At 31.3% G+C, this 26,631-nt stretch overlaps 1 protein-coding gene across 1 annotated transcript in view; it reads left to right on the top strand.

Moving 5' to 3' along the window:
- The window catches only part of TRPM3 (Transient receptor putative cation channel sub M member 3), a gene marked incomplete at both ends in the record, with an annotated part of 101,375 nt that overhangs the window by 19,371 nt on the left and 55,373 nt on the right, over positions 1–26,631 (top strand). Inside the window, 6 exons of the mRNA XM_051219466.1 lie at positions 1,745–1,928; positions 6,557–6,734; positions 9,471–9,594; positions 20,440–20,512; positions 23,686–23,792; positions 25,603–25,794. Of these exons, the coding sequence (XP_051065628.1) occupies positions 1,745–1,928; positions 6,557–6,734; positions 9,471–9,594; positions 20,440–20,512; positions 23,686–23,792; positions 25,603–25,794 (858 nt within the window). The remainder of the gene's footprint in view (positions 1–1,744; positions 1,929–6,556; positions 6,735–9,470; positions 9,595–20,439; positions 20,513–23,685; positions 23,793–25,602; positions 25,795–26,631) is intronic.

Here is a 26,631-nt window from a genome sequence, read left to right on the forward strand (position 1 = left end):
GTGGATTTCAGGTGGACCATAGACTTGAGGTACATTGGATCTAGTAGATTTAAGCCAACTATAAATGGTTGAGTAATTATCCTATTGTGTTTCAATTCCTCAGGAGAATTAGTCAGTGGCTTTTCTGTTTTTACAGTTATGTCTTTATTGTAACTAGGTTCTTGCAATTTAGTATGATTGTTCAAAATTCTTGTTTTATCACTATAATCTGTTTTCTTCATTAAAAATAACTCTCCTCTTTTGTCTAGCTTGCTAAGGACCGCCGTGTTATATTCTCTAAACGTTTTTGTAGCGTCCAGTTTTTGTTAGATTAGTGGACAATTGGCAGCATATTCACTATTTTTGTATTGTCCTCAGCTATCGGCCTGTCTAATACATGAAGTAAGCTTGTGACCAAGACTGACGTTTGGAAAAAATACCTAAACTGCATCTCTGTATTTAAAGGCCTCTGACTGAAATGCATTCAACTTGACACTGAAAAGATTATGATCGTACTGCTTTGAGTCAATAGGAAACTTTCTGGTTTTTGGAATTTAGGAGATTCCACTCAATATACACTCATATTCTAAGATCTACTTCTTGTTATTCTTTTTACGTGATCCATAAAAGTGATTTTATTTAATGTGGTAGGTTTGCGACAGCAAATTTTCTACAACAATAAATTTGAAACAGTTAATGAAACAACAAAAGATTACTGCTTTATTCCTTTTATTACTTGTACGCACAAAAGCACTATTTACTTCATAATTTAGGGAACTGGCTCTGATTTTTCCATAAGCAGTTGTGGTATGTAACGAAAGATAGAACTCTAACTTGGTGGCATGGGAGCAAGAATTTCACTTAAAATTATGGTCATAATCCATTAGAAAGTAAGTGATCTACAAAACTCATCTTGTAAACCTTTTTGACACTGAGTCATGTTCATGATATCAGCCCGATCTGGATACCAGACATCAGTCAATCATATCGTACATAACCTACCGATATGCATTTATTTTGAAACCCAAAACGCACGTCACCATCAAACCTTAATACACTGTTCCTCTCTGTACATTTCTTAATAATCATTCATTGAGTATCTATTAATATGTTTTCTGGCATCTTCAGTGTTCTAATCGTTTGAAATTGTCTCAATTATTCTATTGGAAATAACGGCACATTATTGATTGGAATTATCCAAATAACTTCAGCCGAATTCGCAATATGCCTCCAATATCTAGTGTCTTATTATTCAGTAGTTTAATAGATCGATGAATGTAAAATTATTACTAATACTCCAATCTCCCATACAACACTGGCGAACACTAAAGTATTCATAAACTATGATTTAGTGCATCCTTGAAAATGAGCCACCTGAGATACAAGTTTCAGAGTGACAAGTCCACCTATACGCTCTGCCCGAAAATTTAAAATAACTATCATTTTAAGCTGCTGTGGCTTGAACTTTCGGAACATAAAGCATTTCTCCATACCTAACTTATTTCGTTTCAGTAGTCTGGATCTCGGAGAAATATGTAGTGTCCGTTATTATGAATTCACAAATACTTTCTTGAAGTATGATAAATTTTAAACCAACCATTCCTGCCATTTGTCAATCCCACTTGACACTAGCACAAAATACGATGCCACTTCATTCGATTTATATCTTCTGTATCCGTCTTAAATTATACCTCAATAGTTTAACACTGACATTGATTCACCTTTTTACAAGCTTTTTCAACTTTTTCTCTCTGACTTTGTTCAGAATACTTGTTCCTATTATTCACAAGGATGGAGACCTGGCCGTCAAGAAGCCCCACTTAATCCTGATCATAACTACTTTTTATTAGCAGATAATGGAACATCTGGAAAATTTGGTGGGGAGTTGGGTCTTCGTCGACGTCTAGAACAGTATCTCGCTCAACAACCAATTGATATGCGACGTTATGGTAAGTTTACTTGCATTATATGAAGTTAAACATATTATTTTGAACATTATGTTAAGTGATAACTCCCGATTTAAAAGTGCGCTGATTTTCACATTTCTAGTTAAGCGAAACTTTCAGGATATCTTGTTTAATGATATGGTAATATCTATTACTCATTGATTAATTTTATCGAAACAAAATCTTAAAAATTAATACTTCCGCTTTGAAATGAATTCTTTATAATCCTTTCTTTTTTTGTGTATATTACTCCAATAAATTATTTTGCTTCAGGAGGACTGATACGAGCACGTACATTGAATGTAGATGAAACAGGTGAAGTTACTGATATAAAAACGCGTTTTATTGATCATGGATATACAGGAATGGTAAAAAATCGCTTTCGACATCTTCTACAGGGCAAGTATCTTAACTGTGATAGATTTAGACGTATCCTATTTCTTTCACTTTAAGCACTTAATCACAATCCTAAAGTTTGCTTAGATTAGGCACTATTTTATCACAAAAAAACTTCTTATTCACATTACCTATTCACAGTTTCTAAATAAGTTTGTCGTTCTTGTAACCTCTATTCACTTGACATAATTGTATTTCACTGTTTTTGATCTTTTAATTAGTGAGATTTCGTAAATTACAATTTACATTAATTTTACAGTGGTAATCATTCAGGAACTGGATAAAGTTCCTAATTTACAAGTTGATAAATTTGAAACTATCTGATTGAGTTATTTATAGAAAAATAAAGAAATGTGACTAACTTTATAAGTTTTTCCTATGATAACCTACCTTTCACACACTTTTTCTGTGACATGATGTACCATTACTGTTTTACTGACTTCTAACGCATAAGTTACAAGTTCGAACCCCGTTACACCCACTTAGATTGAGTCAAGAGGGTAGTATGACCATCCCTCCCGTAGTAATGATAGTGAAGTTCAAAGATAAAATACAAAACCATACTTGGTTACTAAACAATATATGATCATTTCATGTTATATCAAATAATTTCAGTTAAACTAGATTGTCACTTACAGTACAGTCGATGACAATTCTTTTTATTATTGGAATACTGTGTCACTCTATTGAGTGTTACGTATATTTCTGCCAAGTGTTAAATTGTCCGCTTAGCCTTTCAAGCACTACCTCACTATGAAATAGGCTTTTAAGTTCTGATGATCATCAGTTAATTAACTGCTAATCACTGTTAATACAAATTCTATAATTCGATTACCTATTCAAAACATGGTTAAAGAGTTTGCTGTTAAAGAAAGTAATTTTCAAAGGACTTATTAAGCTGTTTTATGAAAAATCTGGCTTTAATGACCATAATTTTGCACACTGTGTACTTTACCAACTATCTTTAGCCAAGTTTTTTTTAAATCATAAGAAAGTAAGTAATTTAAGGATATTTCCCCTTGTAGTGATTTCTGAAGCCAAAACAATGTAAAAGTCACAACATCATACTTCTGTAGATTCTCACTTTAAAATGATTTATTCGCTTGAAATTTATTGAGATATTCAAAGCAAAAGTTATTTTACGAGACCGATTACTATTATTGTTTATGCAATCTCGTTGTAGTTTGTTATTTTTAAAGCCAACACTAAATATCATTCCATTTCATTAAATATTATATTTTCATTTTGAAATTTCTCAATTCTTGTACACTAAATTAATGCATTTCGCTTTCCACGTTTTCCTTTTCCGAAAACTTGAGATAAGGAAAAACATGAAACACAAAATGTTGTTTAATTAAATCTTATTTTTGTTACAAATATATTAGCATTTGTAACTTGTATGTCCTATTTGTTGCAAATTGATTTCAGTTAGGGTACTACTGACTGAATAATTACTTTATGTTAGCACGAAACTCCTCAATACTGTGCGCTGAGAACCTCGTTTTCAATCAAAGTCAAAACCTTCAGGTCTAGCGGCGAACACAACAACTAAAGACATTGGATCAGCTTCCAATAGCATAATTCTAACTTCAATAAGTTTGTGATGGAACACGATGATCATCCAATGCCACTGATGATTACCGTTTCCTCACTGGAATTTCTCAATTGTAGCAGTCTTAAATCACTAGAACCTCAAGAACATCTTTAAGTATGTTACTGGTGAACTGAGTGTTATAGTCCAGTTGAAGAGGCTCTGTGAAGATTAGTTTAATTTGTCGGCCTTACTCGTTACTGAGGCAAAATATCTGTTTAGTGTTCCCAGATTTTCAATAGTATTTCAACTGATATTAATTCACGATTAATGCAACCTACATTCACAATTTCCCTTTTACACAGTCAATACAGTTTGGTCACTTTTACTGTCCCACGTTTGTATTTACATCGTCTAAGATCACTTGATAATACTTAGTGTTATTAAAGCACCATTCGTTTGATAAAGATATAGAAATAATTAAAGTGGCTGAGACTAATAATCTGCTCATAAAGCAATTAATAGTCCTTCACTTATTCTACTTCTCACCTTCAGTTTTAAGCAAATTCTGTACACTTTTCATCTTTTAGAATACTACGTTACACGTTTTTGCAGTAGTGACTGTTTTTTAATAGACAATTAATTTTATCCTACCTTTGGATGTCTTCAGTTTTCTTGACTTTTTTTCTGCAATCTGACAATCCATTAATTGGTACCGCTGGACTTTGATACATAATCCATCAAGATGGGAGATGACCTCTAATTACAGATATTTTAAATAGAATTCGGTCAAATTTAAAACTATCGAGTGAGTAACTCTAAAGTTATACTACATTTTCAACAAAAAAAAAACAAACAAATTAGTCAATGAAGGTATGATGTGGATATATTCAATTCGCTTTACGTGCTTTGAAAACACTTAGTATTTCAAAACTATCCATTTCCCTAGTTATAGTCCATGTAACATTTTGATTAGACAAATTATAATCCTGATTGTTTGATGATTGCCTTTTTTTTCTTGATTTGTTTTATTATATTGCAACTTGAACTTAAACATGATTGTTAATATAGATTCAGTTTCTTGAATGTTTATCTTCATTAAATTCAAACTAAGATTTGATGGCAAATTGTAAATTTTAAGAGTAATGTTGCATTTTATTGTCGGTAAAACTGAAAAAAATTACAATTAAGTGCATTAAAAACAAAGTCATCAATTCTTTTAACTGCTCAAGATTCAATCAGGTGTTTGTATCACACAAAAAAAACAGTTGAGTGCATGCATAATATTGACAAAAAATCTTCAATCTGTTGGGGGAAAAAACGTCTACCGGCAAACTATCTTTCGATAAATTTGTTTTTTACATTACACAAAACAACACATACATGTAAACCCAACATATTACCTAGAATGTAATTCACAATTTAGCCAATAATAATTCTTCTGAAATATCAGTCTTATGTAAATCCTTCAAATTGATTAATATCATACTTTTCGTAAAATTATTGTTTATTTCTCCAAATTTCCTATTCAGTGATATTTTGTTTAAAAAAATTAATAACATGTGTTAATTTGATACCTGTTTAGTTACATAAAATCTGTGAGTAGTTGTTTATAGTACACATCACTGACTTATCTTAGTTAAACAATCATCGAAACTATCAAACACTAAACAACTGTTTCCTTCTAGTACCAAACTCATCAATATTACACATCCATCACATCACCACAAGTCGAACTCACGACCTGTACGACTTGCAGCAATCTCTCAATCCTTAGACTACTGAGTAGACATCCAATGATTTACATGTCTAGTTCCAATCAATTCGTGATGTTCTACAACCATCTTCCACTAACATTGATGGTTAACTGTCACACACTCGACTCATTTGGATCATACATGTCACCGTTTCTCACTACAACTCTGAGAGGTACTTCTCGAAACGAGTCGCCAGTAGGTGCATAATTATTACTACTGTAAGTTGTTTGTGGAAATTGTTGCATTTTGTAATTTAATTCACAGACTGATCAGCTGCCTTCACTCTCCATCCTTAAAATAATGATTATTCAATTTTAAATAGAAAACATTGTTTAGTTATTGACCCTAGCTAGATGAAGTAGTATTTTGAGGTTCGTGAATAAGCTTGAAAGTCAACCACCAAGAATCTGTTTCATGGCTTTGAATTTGAGTGAACCTATGTGGAATATTGTATTTCCTACAACTCTACACCAGTGTGAACTGTTTAGGAGGATTTTGCGTTCCATAAAAGGCTACGACAGATTGAAACTCTTTTTTAGAATTAAAGAAATATAGCAATTTATTTTTAGTAATGATCCTGTAATTTATGATTATTAGTATTCAAGTTACTGTTCGAAGCGAACATGACCACTTGTTTGTTTGATGAAGTTTCCTATGAATTTAACTTCACAGCATAAGTTACATTTACATTTTTTTATAAAATTAAAACAAATCTATTCGATGTTATATTTGTATTCATCTTCGCTTTGATTTCGGTGAGAGCAATTTTATTTGTATCTATACACAATTTTTTTGTTTCATAAAATCTTTTTATAATTTTCTCATCCATGATCGTGTACTAATTCTTGTGCACAGTTTTTTTTCTTGCTCAGTTCATCTTGTGTACTTTTTTAATTTCAATAAAAGTTACTCATATTTATCTATATACCGTGTTTTTCTTGAAATAGGTGGATCCAAGTCTCGTGTTCCAATTGTTGGTGTACTATTGGAAGGTGGAACACAAACATTTCGTACTGTATTTGAGTTAGTAACAGGTCGAAATCCAGTGCCAATTGTTGTTTGTGATGGTAGCGGTCGTGCGGCAGATCTTTTAGCATTTATGCATCGTTATGCAAACGAAGATGGGTAATCTAAACTTCACTTTCTTTTATTTCTATTAAACACACCAAGTTAAATGTGAATAACTATTCAAAAAAATTATTAGATGGATACAATAATACAAATTAATCACCTCAGATTTCAACAACCGAAAAAAGTAAGGTATAGGGGCTTATGAGATTATTGAATTTCATAGCTCACATCACGGACTGTCCCTAGGTAGACAACAATTGAGAACCATGGGGCAATTGACATATGTTTTATCCTCGTATAGGACTCAGCAATATCATTAATAATAATTATGCACCTACTGGCGACTCGTTTCGAGAAGTACCTCTCAGAGTTGTAGTGAGAAACGGTGACATGTATGATCCAAATGAGTCGAGTGTGTGACAGTTAACCATCAATGTTAGTGGAAGATGGTTGTAGAACATCACGAATTGATTGGAACTAGACATGTAAATCATTGGATGTCTACTCAGTAGTCTAAGGATTGAGAGATTGCTGCAAGTCGTACAGGTCGTGAGTTCGACTTGTGGTGATGTGATGGATGTGTAATATTGATGAGTTTGGTACTAGAAGGAAACAGTTGTTTAGTGTTTGATAGTTTCGATGATTGTTTAACAAATATAAATCAATGATGTAACTTGTAAAAGTAGATGTGTTTGATGCTCTTTAGAGAAACGAAATCAAATGTATGAAAGGGCTTTTATTCACATGTATTTACTAAATTCAGGTTCATATCCTAGGTTTTGATCTGTATTCCTTTTTTATGAGATTTCTTGTTACTTCCTGGTTGTCTGAAGCGAGAAGGATGGAGTACATTTTGAACCTTCAACCCATTTGATCGAAGCCAATTGCTTCAACCACTAAGCAAACCAATTTAGAATATCCATTCCAGTTATTTCCAGACAAATAGATAAGTAGTCACAAATGATAACTCACCAATTATTTTATTTATTATTACTGTATATCATGTAGATAAATGTAAATTTCTTGTGATTCGTCTCACATAGCGTTGTAAATCTCTGACTGATATTATTTCATCTACCGCTAACAAATTCTCTTCGACAAACACTGCCGAACCAAAAGTATTTTCATTTCAAGTTTAATTACTGTTATACCTACCTCTTTATTGCTAATGATCTTACGTTCATGAATGGGAACTTTCTGTTGCACTGAAGATAACATTTATTACTATACAATACTTGGTTCAATGTTGCTAACTCACTCTCGTATTTTTTATCCAAGATATATGTTTTACTGCGTTGATATAAATCATTTTGCTATTATAATCAAATGTTATGTGGGACCATTACTACATACTATCAAATTGCATGTACTTAGTTTCCCAATTTAAGTGCTCTAAATCAAGCTGCAAGTACATTATTTTACAGAACTTAGAGTACACCAGTCTCACTTCCAACAAAATACTTACTTTTTGGCTACACTCTTATATTATCCTCGTTTTTGTCATTTTAAAGCCTTTTTGAAACCTACAGACTCCAAGATTTGTTAGTTCCCATGTCGCTTCAGAATTTCCTAGAATCATATTCATAGACGATTTTCAAAAATGTGATTCATCACTAGTTTTCCGGATCTCCGAATGGAAAGTTGTTGTTTTAAAAAATCATAAACCTTTATATCTGTTGACTATGCTCAGTTCTTGTGTTTACCTTCGTCGACGGTTGGATCATCATAGTACCTAAACTAGACATCCTTAAACACCTTGCTTCTACTCTGAATTCGTTAATTTATATCTGCTCTACCCTAATCCTAATTTACATATTTATCTTTCCCAATTCACATGAACGTCTTATCATAAATGCCCTAATAAAATTTGTCTCTTATTACAACTTTTCTGTTTTATTCGCATGATTTACTTTATTATTATTATATTGATCATAATTTGACATCTTACAATGAAACATTCTAATATTTTATAAATTACCGAATTTACAAATGATATGTTGAAAGGGCGGCCTGCTTGAGCTTCTGGGCTACCTGTTCCTGCCATCTAGATATTTCAACAAGTTATCTATTTTTGTTTGTTTTAATATATCATTATGTTTATTAATCACATAACCTATTCTGCTGCGTTTCTGAAAAGTGTACAACCTTTCGTTGTCAAAGTTACAAAAAACTCAATAAGAGACAATGTGGTTGCTGGCAATATACAGCGAAAAGAATGTACATTATTCAGATGTTCATTTACTGAACTGCTAACATCTGACCGGCTATCACTCAATATTTATCGCCAGGAGCGACCAAGAAGAAAGAAACGGAAACTTGTTGAAATACTTTGCGCTGAGAATCCTATATTGTACCGAAAATATAATATTGAATAAAGCTGATAATAATAATAATAATTTATACAGTAACAAATGCAAACGTTTATCATTTTTTAATACATACCACTGTCTCATTGATTGCCATACTGTATTCTAGCAATTGTAAAATAACAGAATAATTATGATCATACAAGTATAGAGCCTAATAATGTAGTTATTGAAAACAGTTGTTCGCCTAAATATTCTTTGTTTTTGAATACTTCATTAAAGTTTATTAATTATCAAATTGTATATCCCAATTTCAGTATTTAAAAGATGAAGTAGTAAACTGCTACTTTATTCAGTGCTTCTTTGTTTTCAATTATTTTCTTATTTTTATGTTAGTTTTTCAGTAAACCTCACTTTAAATTTGATAATATGCCTAAATCTTAATCATTATTTTTTTTGTATTTTTTTCCATTGTCCAATCCAGAGATCTTAGTACACAATTACGTGATCAAATGGTAGCAAATATATCTAGAGCTTTTCAAATTAGACGTTTCGAAGCTGAAGGATTGTATAGTGAACTGAAATTATGCATGAAACGTAGACATTTAGTAAGTTAATTTAATATCTATCTTTAATGTTGTTTATATATTTTTGTTGCTGTCCTTTAATCTATTTCATTCTTGCTATGATAAAAGTTGTATTATTTCCCCATGGAAATTTCCAAATAAATTTAATTCTCATTGGTTGAAATAATTAGAACCTATGAAATATGCGTAATTATTTCTTTGTTACATAAATCTTTGTATTAAAAAAGGCAAGAAATTTGTATGTCGAATCAGTAAAAAATTCTTAGATAAATTCGAAGATAAACAGTTTGTTTTTTATTAGTTCACGGCTATAAATTATAGTCTATGAAAATTCAGGAGCAGATGTATTACGATGTTGCAACTATATTCATTATTTTATAATCGAATATTTCTTGAGTTTCGATAATATATCATACTTTGCATTTTACATATATTATTTATCCCTTTTGAACTGTCATATGTTTCCACATCATATTAACTCATCTGGTTAATGTCACCGTAGTGTGCTGATGTATAATAGTGATAAATAGAGTCGATCCACTTACATTGTTTATGTCAAAGTTATTGATATTACATCTTGATTGGTTTCCGGTATATACTGTCTCATTTTGAATAATCGATTTTGATTACAGGATGGATTTTCATATTTAGTTTTTCTTTCTCCAACATTATTCAGAAGTATTCTTCATAACTAAGCAAACTTAATTATTGTGAATAGTCAGACATTATAAACACAGATATCTTGCGAGTCTCGATAAAATTATTGAGGTAACTTATTTTAAAGTAGTTGTATCTTTTGCTGTTAAAGACATCGAATCAAATTGTGCATTCTTACACAGGCAAGCAACCAATTAGTCCTTTACCAAGTTTAGTTAGATATTATAACTAAACAACAGATTCATTTGTATTGATTGTAGTTTCCTGGACTCAGTGGTTAAGTAAATTATCCGATAGCTTTTGAAGCGAACGGTACTGCGTTCAAGTCCTGGAGCGAACATCAACTCTGGAACCATGGTACATTCAGCTTACGAGTCTCGAATAGGACGAAACACACGTTCTTCATTTCACTGCTAGCCACCATCCATCTCTGCTTATAAGCGACTAAATTCATGTTTAAAAAACTCATAATCAGTGTGTATTCAACCGAGATGAATGAGTTTGTTTAATGTTTTCAATTATGATTTGCCATCATAAGCCAAAAACGGTATATGATAATCTTTTTTTCAATAATCAGTTGTGAAAATATCAACTGGAGTAGTTATCAAAGAAATTTAAAAATCTATCGAAAAACACCGAAGAACAATGGATCGCTTATTAGTCTGACTGATATGTAGCAGGACAATAACTTCCTAACCAAATACTAGTGTCCCCATGATTCTTCTGCACTTGAGCTGCGGATGATGGGAAGTCTGAAGTAATAACAGAAGTTTTGTTTCAATGTTTATTTATGTTCAGAAAACAAGAATGTTTATAAGTGTATGAATGGTCTGGGTAACCTTCTAGAAGCACATCAGACTTAATAACAGACTAAATAATTATCCGATCAAGTCTGATAATGCAACCTTCCGTTAGATGCCTATCGGATGCTATGGTTTACAGACCTTTCCTAGCTTCTGAAAACTTTTTAGAAGAATCCCCGTTTGCTCATTACACAATCATTTCGCGAACAGTCAAAATAATAGTTATTGTTTGTATGTCCTCTCTTTTCCACATAAACCATTTACTCCACTTGATAATCAGATATAATGTTGTAACCAAGATCACACATGGGGAATCTCTCCTTAAAATATAAGAATCATACACTAAACATTTCATGTGCAAATTTGCATTATTAGTCGTTTACATTCTGTATGATTCTTCCAGTCTACAATTTTTTCTCCATTTGTTCTCTTCAACTCAGTCTTCTTAGCCTTCTGCTGTCGGGTTTTCCACTTCCGATTGGTGTTGCATACTACTTACGTCTGTTCATATAAGTAGCATACACCACAAAAAGATCATTAAATTATATGTGTAATTGTAAAGATAAAATTTGAAATGCTATTGTTTTAACATTTAAAATATTCGACTTCTAACGACATAATTATAATTTTCAACCTCAGTTTTACCCATATTATATTGGATGTTCTGTCAGATAGTATCATTATCTTCCCACATGCAGTAATAATACATAGGTAGGTACTTATTTATTACAACAATACATTTAATTTTCATAAATTCATAATCCGTTTAAAAGTACCTTTGTTTGTTTTTTGTGTGTGTAAAATTAAAATAAAATGAAAAATATGTCACTATTTGACCATAATTTTATAAAATGTACTTTCAAAAAAAAATGGATAAATTAGTTAATCAATTATAAACATTTGTTATTGTTATTATTTGTAAATTTATCTCATCATTATCATCATCATTATGAACAAAACAAAACAAATAAAACATGGTTAGTGATTATTTGTACAATTAAACTGTATTTAATTAGTATACAGTGAACAAAGACTTAGGTAGGAAGAATCAATTTATTGTTTAATGCAATATTACAAAATATCTTCATCAATTACAAAAAACCTGCCTGAACACCAATTACCACGATGTGCAATGCTAACCGGTGTTGGAGATGGTTGGAAGAAAGTTAGGGGCGGCCAAACCAAAACGTGGCATCAGTGCTCGAAGTCACTAACTTCTAGTCTGAGCCATGTTTGTAGATGCAGACTACTTGGTTGGGATCCGCGTGACTATCGTAACCAATGGAGGAGGCTCTGAGTGATATGGCTCAGAATCGATCACAATGGCGTAGGTGTATACACTCTTCGTCTTCACTTAAACTAAGAGATTAAAATCACTTCATATCTTTCTTTCTACGAACTAATTCTTTCTTCCTGTACTATATCCTTATTGCAATCTTTCTTTTATATATTACCACCTCTGAATTAACTACTTTTATGAATCCGGTGTCCATGTTGTTGTGTTATTGAGGTATGGCAACTTGGACCGATGCATATATGTGCCTGGTCCTACGTTGTAGCTGACTGACTGACTCATTTGCACATCATTCATCATTTGTCTCTTACAAACTTTATCGTTCCTTCATTCTTGTTGTTATTACAATTACTCTCTGTTTACAATTCTGTTCTGTTCAATTTCATCTCAATCTTCTATTGAGAATGCATTACACCTGTGTTTGGTTTTACATACTACTTATATCTGTCAACATAAGTAACATGCACTACATGTAAATTTTGTCAATTTGTAATTAATACCGTAAATTTATTTTGACTATTTTTTCGAATTAATTAATAAAAAGTTGAAAAAAAATTTAAAAAATCCATAAAAATCAGAATAATAATGAGTGACGTAAATTTTTTTTAATCTGTAAGTTAATCTTGTTATTAATTTATTTTAGTGAACAAAATAAAATTTCAAAAAAATATCTGGATATGTATGAATTACAATCACTAGGCGACAGAATCAAACCTTGTTCCATCTACTTTAGTTTAAACAACTGGTTAGTATCACCAGTCCTACAACTAACAATATGGTTTAAAGCTAAGTACACTAATCTATATCAGAGAAATGACTAGATAATAAAAATGAATAGAATGAATACATTGTATATATATAAACAAATGTTAATAAAGCAATAAAATCTTGACCGATTTCTTTAACATCTCTTCACAAATATCTTTTCATTTTATTATTCAAATAAAACTAGGTGATTTACTTAGATCTGTTCATCTTATATGCAGCAACTATTGGTGAAACCAATTTTATAAAAAAAAAATTACCGAAAGTGATAGATATAACACATGTTATTGATTATGAATAACCTCAGTTTATCCATAACCACAAATGTTTAATCATTCGATATTATCTTTGATTGATTAAAACTGTAAAACTTTAAGTCCGTAGATTACAATTTCATCGCTTGAAATTTACTAATTACATAATGTTACTACCTGAAAATATTTTATTTGGTTCAATTCCGTGTTAAACTATAAGTACTCAATGTTTCGCCAGCTATATGTTAGCTTATTGTGAAAACTATCTTTTAAATGTATTGCCAAACAATTCACTTACTTACTTTATGAATTTCATTTATTTCAAGTTTTAATTTATTATTTTCTTTTCTCTAAATTATTTAAATATATTTGAGCGTATATTATCAATGTAAATTTGTTTAAAATGTCACTTTAAATAAACAATTTTGTCACATGCCTATTCAAAATGTATGTGTAGATATTGTCAATGAATTAATTCATTTAGAGATTACATTATTGCATTTTTTAAAAAAAACAACCTAATAGTGCGTCAATCAATCATTTATACATTTCCATTCATTAAATTCACTTTGTAGTCAATGAATAAAGCCGATACATTTATGATATGCCGTAAAATATCACAGTCATATATTTTCCATTCGTTCTTACCTCTCACTATATCAAACCTAATATGGTAGATAAACTTCCCTATTCCATTAGTGTTGTCATCTGTTACGTAAAAAGTTAGCTCTTCTACTAGTTATTATTATCAAAATCAGTAAACCCATACAGTAATTAATTTTGATGATAGTTTTGCCATTGACTGACATTAACTAATGAACCATTGAGAATAAATTATTCCCGGACATTTTTTTTCATACTAGTGTGTGACTTTGATGATACACATCCTCGTTAGGGTCTTATTATAGATCACTCAGATCAAGCACCTGTCTGGGATCTCAGTGATACATGTTTGCAACCAGTCAACTTGGTATAAATTGCTATAATCTCCATTTATTACTTAATGGTATGCAACTGATGTGTGAGCGAGAATGATAATGATTGGTTGTCTGCTTAGTCAGACATGTAGATAGTCTGACAGGTGTCAGATGAGTTATATATCCCCTTATCCTTATTATTACTACTCACTTATTACTGACTATTCATTATTGTTGGGTTGTGTCGGGTTTTGGTGCGGAAATATATTTATGTTGTGGTCAGGCTAATCACGTGTTCTTGATCTGAGTTGTGTTGAAGTCCTGTATAATAGATACTGGTGGGGAATCTAGTGTAGATATTCGTCTAAAGTAAATTAACGTCCCATACATGTAAACGTGGAAACTCAACCGCTATAGCATTAGACAAAGTAAAACCGAGCATTATAACAGTAACTTATTATATCATTCCAATCTTCCTTAGTTAGTTAACTAACTTATTCATCCATCTGATTGCTTGACTAAGTATTTTAAACGCTTTAATAATGACTATGTAGTCTTTTTGTAATCTATCTTTAATTAATGGGTCAATTTTGGAAGCACTATTTATTTTCACAGTTTAAATCACGGATTGAACTTAGCTAGATTACCATTAAAAAACTGAAAGGACTGGATGACCTTTTTTTGTTCTAGTTCTATTTTGGAAGTGTGCATTCACGATCGCTCATCCAGGAATTCAACAAACGACATCTGATCACAACCGGCAATGCTTAACCTCTAGACTACTCAGTCGATATATAACGGTGCTAGTGTCTAACTTCAATCAATCCATGATATTGCACGATCCTCATCCAGTTTGTGATTTAAACTGTGAGAGTTTTGTAGTCTCCACAAATTCCCTGTCCTTTTTGTTTTATCACACCACTGTTTTTATGTACAACTCAGAATTTATGAATTTATTAGTACTGTCAACTAACTCAATACGATGTGATTGAGAGCCAGCTGAGTCATATATTACGCCTATCTAAACATGAATGTACTACACTACAGTTCGTCCTGTGATGTACTTCCTATAGATCCAAGAGACATACACGGATTGCTAGTACAGCACTGTAGATGCCTTCAAACCATTGCCTGAATTTGACCAAACCACTGGATATCATTAAGTATAGGGTACTATGTAATGGTGCTAAATGGGTTGTAGTGCCCAGCTTATGAGTTGGTTCCAAAATGATCAGGACTAGTCAGATCAAGTCATAGTATCAGTCTACGAAGTCACTGATCATTGGATTGAGTTGTTTTATTACAAAATTGTAACCTGCGATCGAAAACATAAGTGTTGTAATTCACAATTATTCTCAGTCACGCATCTGCGTTAATTCTTAGTCTCCTTTTAAATTTTGAGTTGAAGCATCATTTTCTACTTCACATTCCTTAATTTCACGCATTTCCTTAAAACAGAATTCTTAATGTTTGGTCTTTCACTACTTATATCATTATTACAATAATCTGCCTTACTTTAATATGTTCTCTGGATTTAGTGATATTGAATTGTAGTACATTGAAACGACACATGTTTGTACCAAGTGCTATGTTATTTATCTAAAAGGTTTAGGTACTTGATAAGCTAATTTCGACAATGTTTTATTATCACTGCAAATAATCATTCATATGTTTTACAAAGATAAATGAAAAAAAATTTTTTTTTCTGTATTTGATGCCAGTACAATCAAGCCCTGCATTTTGTTTCTGTAAAAATCACCTACTTGTTTGTTTATGCTTGTATTTAAGTGAATAAACAACTGTGAACGAGTGCGTATTAATCTTGATAATAATCATAATAACATAATTGCTGATCTATTTGAACTATTTTTGCACTCATACAAAGATCAAACTCTATCCACTTAGTAGATATTCAGACATATAAAGTAAATATAGTACGATTTGTAATTAATAATCAAATGTTACATATTGTCATCAATTACCAGAGAGATATGTTGTTCCCAATAATATTCGTCACAACTGTTTGATATTTTCTTTTTCCAAATCACATATTCTAAAAAACCCATTATATCTTCTGTATTCATCTATTGCTAATTTTTTGAAATCTTGAGGGGCCATAGGTCTAGGAGTGTAGTGTAGTTTATCCGATCATTCTGGAAGAGTCATGAAGAATAGTTATTACCATTCATATGATAGGGATTATAGAACAATTTAACGACCTTGACCACATACAGATAATAAAATCGGATATGAAATCGATCCATTATGTGTTTTTTAGATTTTTATTTTCTTTAATGAACCTATCGATTTGACTTTATAGTGTATTTTAATCAATAAATTGATCTGACTGAATAACTTCGAATATCATTATGGTGTCGTTTGGTTATTTGTTTAGTTTTCTTACAGTACACAATTTTTATCTTCATGAATTTTAACAAAATGTAATTACATTTTCACAATGTTAATTCACATTCAGATAGATTTTTTTATTTAAATAATAGAATTCATCTAACTACGGTTAAGTTGTGACATAAGTAATAAAATTAAGTTTAAAAAGAAAACAAAAAAACTTACTAACTTTTATTCTTTTAACGTTTCTTAGTTTTAAAGTTGCTTCATTAGGATCTACCTGTGAGGTTGAATTTGATTTAACAAGATTTAGTTAAATATGTTGAATTGCACACTCTCTTCAATCAGTTAGTCGTTTGAATAGTACTAGTAATTAATAACAAGAACATGTGGGTTACGTGTTGAATAAATAAGCTAGAAAAGTACTCATTAATATGAAGTAAGTGTGTCACTTAAGTAAATGATAAAATCAGTGATACTCACGACATTACGTGAAAAATAAACAGTAAAATTACTTCGCTTCTCGTATGGCTTACTTCTATGCACTGACTAGTATTCTTCGAGATTTATAGACACATATGTGGTAGAAACGTGTGATAAATAAATCGATTTCTTTCATCTCAACTTAGCAGACTATAATATCATAGCACTTTGATTTTTCGTCAATATCAAACGGTTATTGTTATTCTGTTATCCGCTTCAAATAATTTCTGCAGTTAATTTACAACATAGTAAATAGAAAATTTAAAATGTTTATAAATATATATGTAGTTTTGTATCGCAGACTGACTTTTACAACACAACCGTTGAAAACCAGAAAGCATTCGGTAATTTTTTCGTCCTGTTATATAACACCTCAGTAGAAGGCATCTTCTTCCCACCACCACTGATCGAAGTAAAAACGTTTAGACCTTGTAGCCAGCACTTAGCTCATACAATTCATGAAGTTTGTATATAGTGCGTTACATTTTTAACTTTCGTCGATTAGTGATATTTTATAATCATCGTATATTTCTATCGCTGATCTTTTTCACATGCCTAATATAAATTATTTTATAACACTTAATTTTCTTATACAGTAATTTGATTTTATCACATCTTTCTAATGCTTTAAATCTTAATTCTAATTATTCACTATTATTAATAATAATAAATTAGTATGGATAAACCCTCATGTGAATCTTTATTATCTAAGTCAGAAGATAATATTTCACACTGATTTAGTAGTAAAAATAAACCAATTCAATAACAATTTGCCATGTTAAATAGTTTTATCTGATTAATCAGTGAACTTAATTCTGACCCTGAGTTTTTATCAATGCCGAACTGATCCACATCCTTCATAATAAATGTCAGTCGATTTTGTATTTCACATCTTACAAAATTTATTCAACTATATAAAAACAAACAAATAAATAAAAACAAATATCTATAATCCAAGAAAAAGAGAATTCAGTGATGAAAATTTCTTTTTACTTTAGCTGTATATTCGTATATATATATGGTTATATGGAAAATATATGTCTATAGGAGGATAGAAAAGGTTGCGCTAATTTGTTTATTTTTATCTTTGGGCAATTTTTATGTGAAACTCATAAAAAGAAACTAAATTATTTACTGGGTCATTTCATTCATTCAAATAAATCCTTTATTTTCCCATCTAAATTAGAAAAAAAATATTTGACTTGAAATCTTGATGAATACACCCTTATACTAAACTGCTTTTGTGCTTTTTTTTGAAGAACTACTCTGATGCAACCTTATCATACCACTAGCATATTACTAAGATAATATCTTATAGTCAGTCATCTGATGTCATGCTCCCTATATCCACAGGATTAAAGAATAGTTGTGTTCCTACTTTCACTGAAACTGATGTTCGAAAATGCTTCCAGTCACTTAATTCATCATGATGTTTAGGACCTGATAAACTCCTAAACCTCCTTTTTTAAAAATATGCTGACGTTCTGTGCTAGTCATTCACAAGCATCTTTAACAGATCCTTCTCAACTAATCTCATACCGAAAATGTGGAGAAAGATAAAGATAACGCCGATACCTAAGAAAGTCTCTGGCAATAAGAATGTGAAATTCACACGCATAACAATAACGTCATCTTTCCTCAAATCAATCAAAAAATTGTTGATACTCCCACTTCAACCTTCACTAAAAGAGCACATTGATCCGTATCAGTTTGCTTACGAATGCTAAACAGCATTTCAGATGCTGTTGTTCCGCGTGATAATATATTATTGAGCCTGGAAAAGTGTAAGAAGTATGTTCGATGCACTTTCTGGACTATACTTCTGCCTTTGGCTCGATTTCAAGGAAAACTTTCACTTGACAAGTAAATCAGTGTTGACACTGACAGCTTTATAACGTAGTGCCTATGTTTCTACCTCTCTAGAAGAGAACAGTACACTGTGTTTGGAGGAAAGTGCTCGACGTCTTCATTGTTTTATGAAAGTGTAACACAAAGAACTGTTCTTCCCCTTTTCTTTCCCCGTTTTTTGCACGATCTGCAATCTCCCACAAAAAACACTTCTGTTGAATATGCGGACCATCTCACTGTATGCATGCCGATTTATACCTTTTTACATCCCATAGAAAGGAATGCGTTTCTTTCTCTAATTGAATGTTGGTCTGTTGTTAATGGTCTCACACTTAATGCATCTGAATGTCAAGCTGTTAACTCTTGCCTGAGACATGAACAGCAGCCTAAAACCACGTTGGGATCCCGTAATATTTGTGCCATTGGGGACTCTTTGATAAACGCGGTGTTAAAGGTCAGTTATCGCGGTGTTAGCTTTTCCTCTGACCCCTCTCTTAGTTTTCTTATATTTTGCTGTTATCGATGAGCGTTTTCCGTCTCACTAGCTACACAAGGAAGCTGCATGGTTTTCGGATTACTGGACATTTACGCTTACAATTTGTCAATTCTTGCATATTATCTATTATTCTTTACTGTTCTCCATTACTCTTTTCCGGTCTTTTGAAAAAAGACCTTGCTGTATTGTGGAGAGTGCTGAAGGCAGTTATCAGTGTGTGTGGTGAATCCTTTGAGGTCATTATTATTATGGTTTTGGATAGACATCTATAGTCTTGCGAACTCCTGACAGTTGTTATCTTATCAGATACAAACCGTCCTCTTCACTCTCATCTTTCTCCTTGTATACTTCTCGTAGAACGAGACGTAAATACATTAAAATCTATGCATGCAAGCAAAGATATAAAGTAATCTAAAATACTTTATCTAGTATATATACTCTGTGACGAACAGATTGTTAAAGTTGATCTAATCAGTTGCTTGTTCTCATCAAGTATTTTTAAATAAACTATTGTACAGGTTCAAATCTCCTTAAAAAGCATTTTATTTACTTCCAACTAGTTTATCTACTCAACTTATGCATATATGTATGCAGTTATCAGTTTATTTCACATTTTTTTTCTTTTTTTTTGAAAAAGAAACATATTGGAATAGCAGGTACTGAGACTTCTGGACTGGACTGAAAATATAATATTGAATAAAGCCATTATTAATAATAATACGTTTTCTCATTTTATAATTGGCAAATTATGTTTAGAAACTACAAAATGTGATGACTGTAAAATTCTGTCATATAAAAATGTAACATACTCGAACCTCAAAATAAAAGATTAATCATAACATGCACATAGTCTCAGGTTGTGCAACACTTCGCCAAATGATATAATAAATAAGAATAATGATTCCAGGTTTTTATGTTTGATTATATGGTGGTTTCGTCGATTCTCTATCCTATTTTTAATCCTAATTGTCGTCTTCCACTTTTCTATTTTCCTAAATAGATTAGTGTTTTTCGTATGGGTGAAGGAGACAGTGATGAAATTGATATAACCATATTAACTGCTCTTTTACAAGGTGAGAAACATTTATTGTAAATAAATTTTGGTGAAAAAAATGAGTTTAAAATTATTTATCTTTATAAAGAAATATCACAGACAGAACTGTGGAAATCCAGGAAGAATTTAATAACTTACCCGATCCAGATGGATTTTCTTAAGTTTCAACTTGAATTTATGATCTATAAAGTTCAACCACTTTTGAGGTAAAAGACTAAATGTTTCATTACATTGGATGAAGATTGCGTTATGTTGTAAATAAACTGAAGTTGGGAATAACTCGTTATATTTTAGCTGAATATTCGTTAGCCATTACGTGTATCACGAAAAGTGGATGTCCTTGATTTTACTTCGTATGTAATCATATCTTCAAAATATGCAAAACTGTTCACTAATCTACCTGACAGATTTATTCAACAACATTAATGAGAATAAAATATTAATGCATTCCATTCTTATTAAGTTGTAACAAAATCTTTTGGAATGATTTCTTACTTTTTCCTAAAGTTATTTAACTGAATATTTCTGAATACCCAGTAGTAATTGGTGTGTGTATATAAACATTTTCTGAACCTCATGATAACCACCTATCTTATCTCTTTTAGTCATAAAAATTAACAAAACATTTTATTGATTTGTGTAGTCTTCTAGAATTTATAAGTTAACTAGTTATAACATAACATACAACAACTCATCAAATAGGTTCGTTTGTATAAACTAGTTTGGTTTATTTCATAATATAGTTAATAATGACATTAAACCAAACCAACAATATAATTCATCAAGTTAATTCTAATAAATATACTTGGTTGTAATAAACTTTCAAATAGAGAAATCATTTAATCTAATTTTCTTAATTTTGTTTTTATTTTTGAAAAAAAAAATGATATTCTCACTTAAAAAATATGAAATAAAATTCTTATATCACTTGACTAATATACATTTAAAAATGTTTTCTTTTGTTGTCTAACTCTACCAAAAACTTTAGTCTATTTCTATTCTAATTCTTAATGAATTACATTGTTGTGATTATTGTTAAGAAGTCAATGTATAAGATAGATTATTAAACAAATAATTTATTATCATCAGAGAGGGATTTTTGTGAATATTATATTAATCTAATAGTTGAATTCATGAGTTGTTCAGTGTTTTCATGTTTTCCATTGTGGTATAGCTTCAATTGACTTATGAATTCAACTATTAAATTGCTAAAAATCTCCATAAAACCCACTTTTGATAATAATCATCATATGCTCACTAGAGATGGTCTTCAAGAGGTATTTCCTGGAGTTCTAGTGAAAAACCATGACTAGCGGATTTTAACCGGGTCTGTTGTAAGATAGCAACTCACTGATGACAACGGTGGATGTGTCACTCAATTTCATGGATTGATTGAAGTTAGGCATTAAACACCGTTAGATGCCGGCTCAGCGGCCTAGAGGTTAAGCGTTGGCGTGCGATACTGAAGGCCCTTAGTTCAAGTCCCACGTGTGGAATCGTGGATGCGCACTGCTGAGGAGTCCTACACTAGTCCTTCCAGGTTTTCAATAGTGGTATAGCTGAGATCGATTCATGAATCCAACTGTTAAAATTACTACAACCTCTACAAATCCCCATCTTGATATTTGTGAAATCCTTGATTAAAGTCACGAAACGTCACAAATCCAGATTTCTACCTACAGGAATATTACAAATATATCGTTATTTTACTAATAATAACAGTATTTGAATTTCTTTCTTAATGATGTTCAAAGTCACTTTAGAACGTCTTGTATCACCGTACTATTACATTAAAAACAGTTAAGTCAAAGATGGCATAGATTAATTTATAATTTTCTTGGTGCATAAACCTTAACTGATAGATAACGTTTTTCTTTTGGCGGAATCCATTAGATTGAATGTACACATTAAAACATCCCCAAATCTTAAATAAATCAATTTAAGTACTCGGTAAAAATGTGCATCGAGTCAAGTTACTACATTTTAGAATCATAGACAACTGACAAGTGGGAAGCAGAGCATAAAAAATAATTATATGTAATCTAGTACAAGAATTACATATGTTTATTCAAAGGGAATAAGTGGTCATGTAGTGTGACAGCAAGTTCACGATTGGAATGAAAATATGGAAGTTATCCAGCTGCACAACGGTGACTAATTTTGAAGCATTCTATATGATGTCTGCGTTCACTGTATTAACTAAAACCAAAATGTTTACATCCTAACAAACGACTCTGTTCAGCAGTCAGTTATTTCTTGGATTAATATTGCGTTTACATGTCTGAACATCACTTCATCAAGTAAACTAATTGATTGACGCAAAATCAGTGATCTACAAAAATATTTATACAATCTTATTAAATCGGTGAAGGCTGCATTTTAATAACTTTATTGATACATCATATGTTATAAAAACACTACGTTCTATAGATTTGAGCTTCTCGGTCATTTGGCTGTAGGCTCTTATATTAAAATAAGTGTCATGCTCGCTACCATCACAGACTGGTTCTATCTATACAATAAATGACAAACAGTAATCACTGTGCACCTGTTTTATCCTTGCTATAACCCCTTAGACCTCCAAGTTAGTAACCAGTGGTTTATATGTCTAACTCCAACCAATTCACATTGTTACTCGACCACTATCCTTTGTCAGTGATGATATTCGTCTTGCAAACTAAGTACTTGAACTCCACCAATCAGAGCTTGTTTCTGAAACTTTAGGAATTACCCATTAATGTTAATCAATGCTGAGGTCTACCTAATAGACTGAAGTTATAAATGTGGACTACTGGATGCCAACTCATTTATCTGATAATTAGTTGCTCATCTCCAGGTCTGATGGCTATGGCTTTGATCTGTTGTCGAATCGTGGATGCTTATTTCCAAGGAGGCTCATGCTAAGACCATCTAAATCGGTCAGCCACAATGCCAAAATTTTTACCTTCCTCTGTGAGAATACCGATAAACAGATGAATCATTTATTAAATAATCTTTTGTAATGCAAAAAAAACTATAGGATTCTTCTATGGTATGAATTCAGCTCTTTCATTTTTCTGTTTATTTCATGTTTTGCATAGATATATTTCTCAGTGAAATAGAGGCTCGTAACACTGTTCACTGTTTTAGAGAATCCTGGTTCCTACTTTCGCAGTTATTTCACTTACATAAATATCTTGTCTTTTTTTATAGTTTCAGGTCAAAATCTAACACCAGCTGAACAATTATCACTAACTATGGCATGGAATAGGCCAGATATAGCACGTTCTAAAGTATTTGCAAAATTCAACAATTGGTCTGTAAGTTTTAAATATCCATTCTAGAACTTATTTGGTGTTTATTTAAAAATAGATCACTGCTATTATTCAATAGGATACTAGAGATGTTTAATTGGTGCATGTATCACCCAACTTAAAGTCGTAACTTTTTACTTCGTTAAGTCTTAGTACTGAAGGATACTGAAATCGAACGGATATTCCGTTTCACAAATTTGAAATTTAAGTAACAATACCGTTACCACGATCCACCTTAGGTAAATGTACTAAAGTAGCTGTAATTAGTTTGCTCAAACAGTTAAAGCATTGAACATTAACAATTTTCAAACTAATAATTTACTTCACTGACTGAAATCATGGATCAATTGAAGCTAGACCACCATGAAAAACCTGGAAGCACTGGACGGCCATTTTGTCCTAGTATGGAACTCCTCAGCAGTGCACACCCACGATCCCGCCTCGTGAGATTCGAACCCAGGACACATCAGCCTCGCTCCAGGCGCTTAACAAACTAGACCACTGAGCCAGCATCCAACGGTGGTAATGTCTAACTTCAACCAATCCCACGAAGTTGTGCCACCGTACACCATAGTCTTCAGTGAGTTGATATCTCACAACAGAATTGGTTGAACTCCACTGGCAACGGTTTCTCACTAGAACTCCAAGAGTATCTCTTGAAGTCAGTCACTAGTGAGCAGATGATTACTATCCATTTTCCTGGACTTCAGTTAACCACAACGAAAATACTGCTTGATAGGTTTATTGACACTTAAACTCTAATATGTATATAGACTCTATACGTAAAGAAATTTTGAAAAAAAATTGAAAATATTACTCAGTTCCTTTGTATGTCAACTGTTGCGGGAGAATATGCTAAAAAGATACAAAATATTTAGTCAGTCAATATATAATTTAGCGATCAGTGGGCAAATCGTTTATAATAGCTTAACTTACTATACTTGTGGTGTATGCTACTTATGTCAACAAACATAAGTAGTATATAACATCGATCACAAGTGAAATGCATCTCAGCAGAAAGCTAAGAAGATAGAATTAATGAAAAAAGAATGGGAAATATTAAGAAATTGGAAGGATCATACAGAATGTAAAGAACAGTTGATAGAATATTTTCAAATAAAGTATTTTATTTATGATTCTTATATTTTAACAAGATATTCTATAATTTTGCATCACGTAATAAACTGGTTACCTCCAGTTATGTTTTCGTTTATTACCTAACAAATTTTTCATTTTCAAACAAAATTCGTTTGAATATTAATCTTTCAACTCATTATTATTGAATTTCGAAAAAGGTTAACTTTAATTAAATTCTAGTAAGGATTTTTTCTTTAAATTTGTAACGAGAATTTATTTGATAATATAAAAATAACATTATCTAGTGTATTATATCATTCACACGGTCTATGACTATCATAATTTGGAATCATTTATGCATTTCTCACTGTTCAGAGTTCACCAATTAAAATAGTTATAGATTAATTTAGATTATAGAACGGTTAAGTTTATCTTCGTATATAGTACTTTAAAAAACGAAAATATTTTTATGCCTCACTCACACTCACATAGTACTTGACTATTTAATCGCTCGGTTCTTGGAGCAAATCGATCAACAACCTTTGTACCTACGTTTCATACTAGTCAGAACATACTGTTATGTCTACAAAGAATATGTATCTTCAGTAAAATAGATTATCAGGTGTGCAAATCGCTCCCTTTTTCACTGTTACCTATTCTCAATAAAGATGTAGCATCTTTTTTAATTAATAGCCAATTGACTTTTTGTGTCATTATTTTTTTAAAAACTAAACTACAGAAAACGACACTTGAAAATGCTATGGCTGATGCTTTATTAAATGATCGGTTGGAATTCGTGCAGTTATTACTTACTAAAGGATTAAGAATTCAACGATTTTTAACTCGTGAACGTTTGGAAGAATTATATAATGTTGATGTGAATAACCAATCTTTTCATAAATTATTTGCAAAAGTTCTAGGAACAAAACAGGTAAACAGTAACTTTAAAGTGAATACAATACATGTTGGTTTAATAAATTGTCCTTTTTTAAATCTTATGTGTGTAAACATTATATTGTTATATTTCATTCTTCTAGTTTTGAACAATGATACATGCTAAAATATTATAAGCACAATTATACTGTTGTTTAAAAGTAAAAATTTGTTTATGTTTTCAATTTATTGAATATTTTACACAGTCAATTAATCATTTTGCCTTTACACTGTCTTGGTAACTCATTATTATTCTCCTGTACCAATGAAACCTTACATATTCGATTTTGAAGATTTAGGTCCTAAATGATTAAACATAATTTACGAATCGCCTTTTATTTGTCAATAGGATTAATAAAAATGAAATATAAGTCAGCTTGAATTTTACATTCCTTCAGATTTGAATATCCAAATTTTAAGGGACATATTCTTGTTTCGGATTATTTCTTGAAAGGCTGATAACCACTTTAGATAATTTTAATTTCCAGTGGTACATAAGGGTTATGCACAACATCAAGAACTCATAGTACAATATTTCTGACTGACAAACAAAATGAAACACATTCCGAAAATGGCGAATTATGAATACGAAACTAGATCAAATGCAGCAGGATAACTATTTTCTGATATCCAACGATTTATTGTGATTTCGATTCTCGTATCTTCACATGCGTCATATAAACTGAATCAACAAACTTAGGTTAACATCTTGACCTAGAAAATATGATATTGTCTGCTCTCTAATGATAGTTCTACTAGATGCCAAGTCTTTAATTAAATAATTTTTTTGTCAAGATTTATGCTCTTCAGTGATTTTGTTTCTGTCAAATCATTA

Source organism: Schistosoma haematobium, chromosome 6 (assembly GCF_000699445.3).
Source record: "Schistosoma haematobium chromosome 6, whole genome shotgun sequence".
Lineage (NCBI taxonomy): Eukaryota > Metazoa > Platyhelminthes > Trematoda > Strigeidida > Schistosomatidae > Schistosoma > Schistosoma haematobium.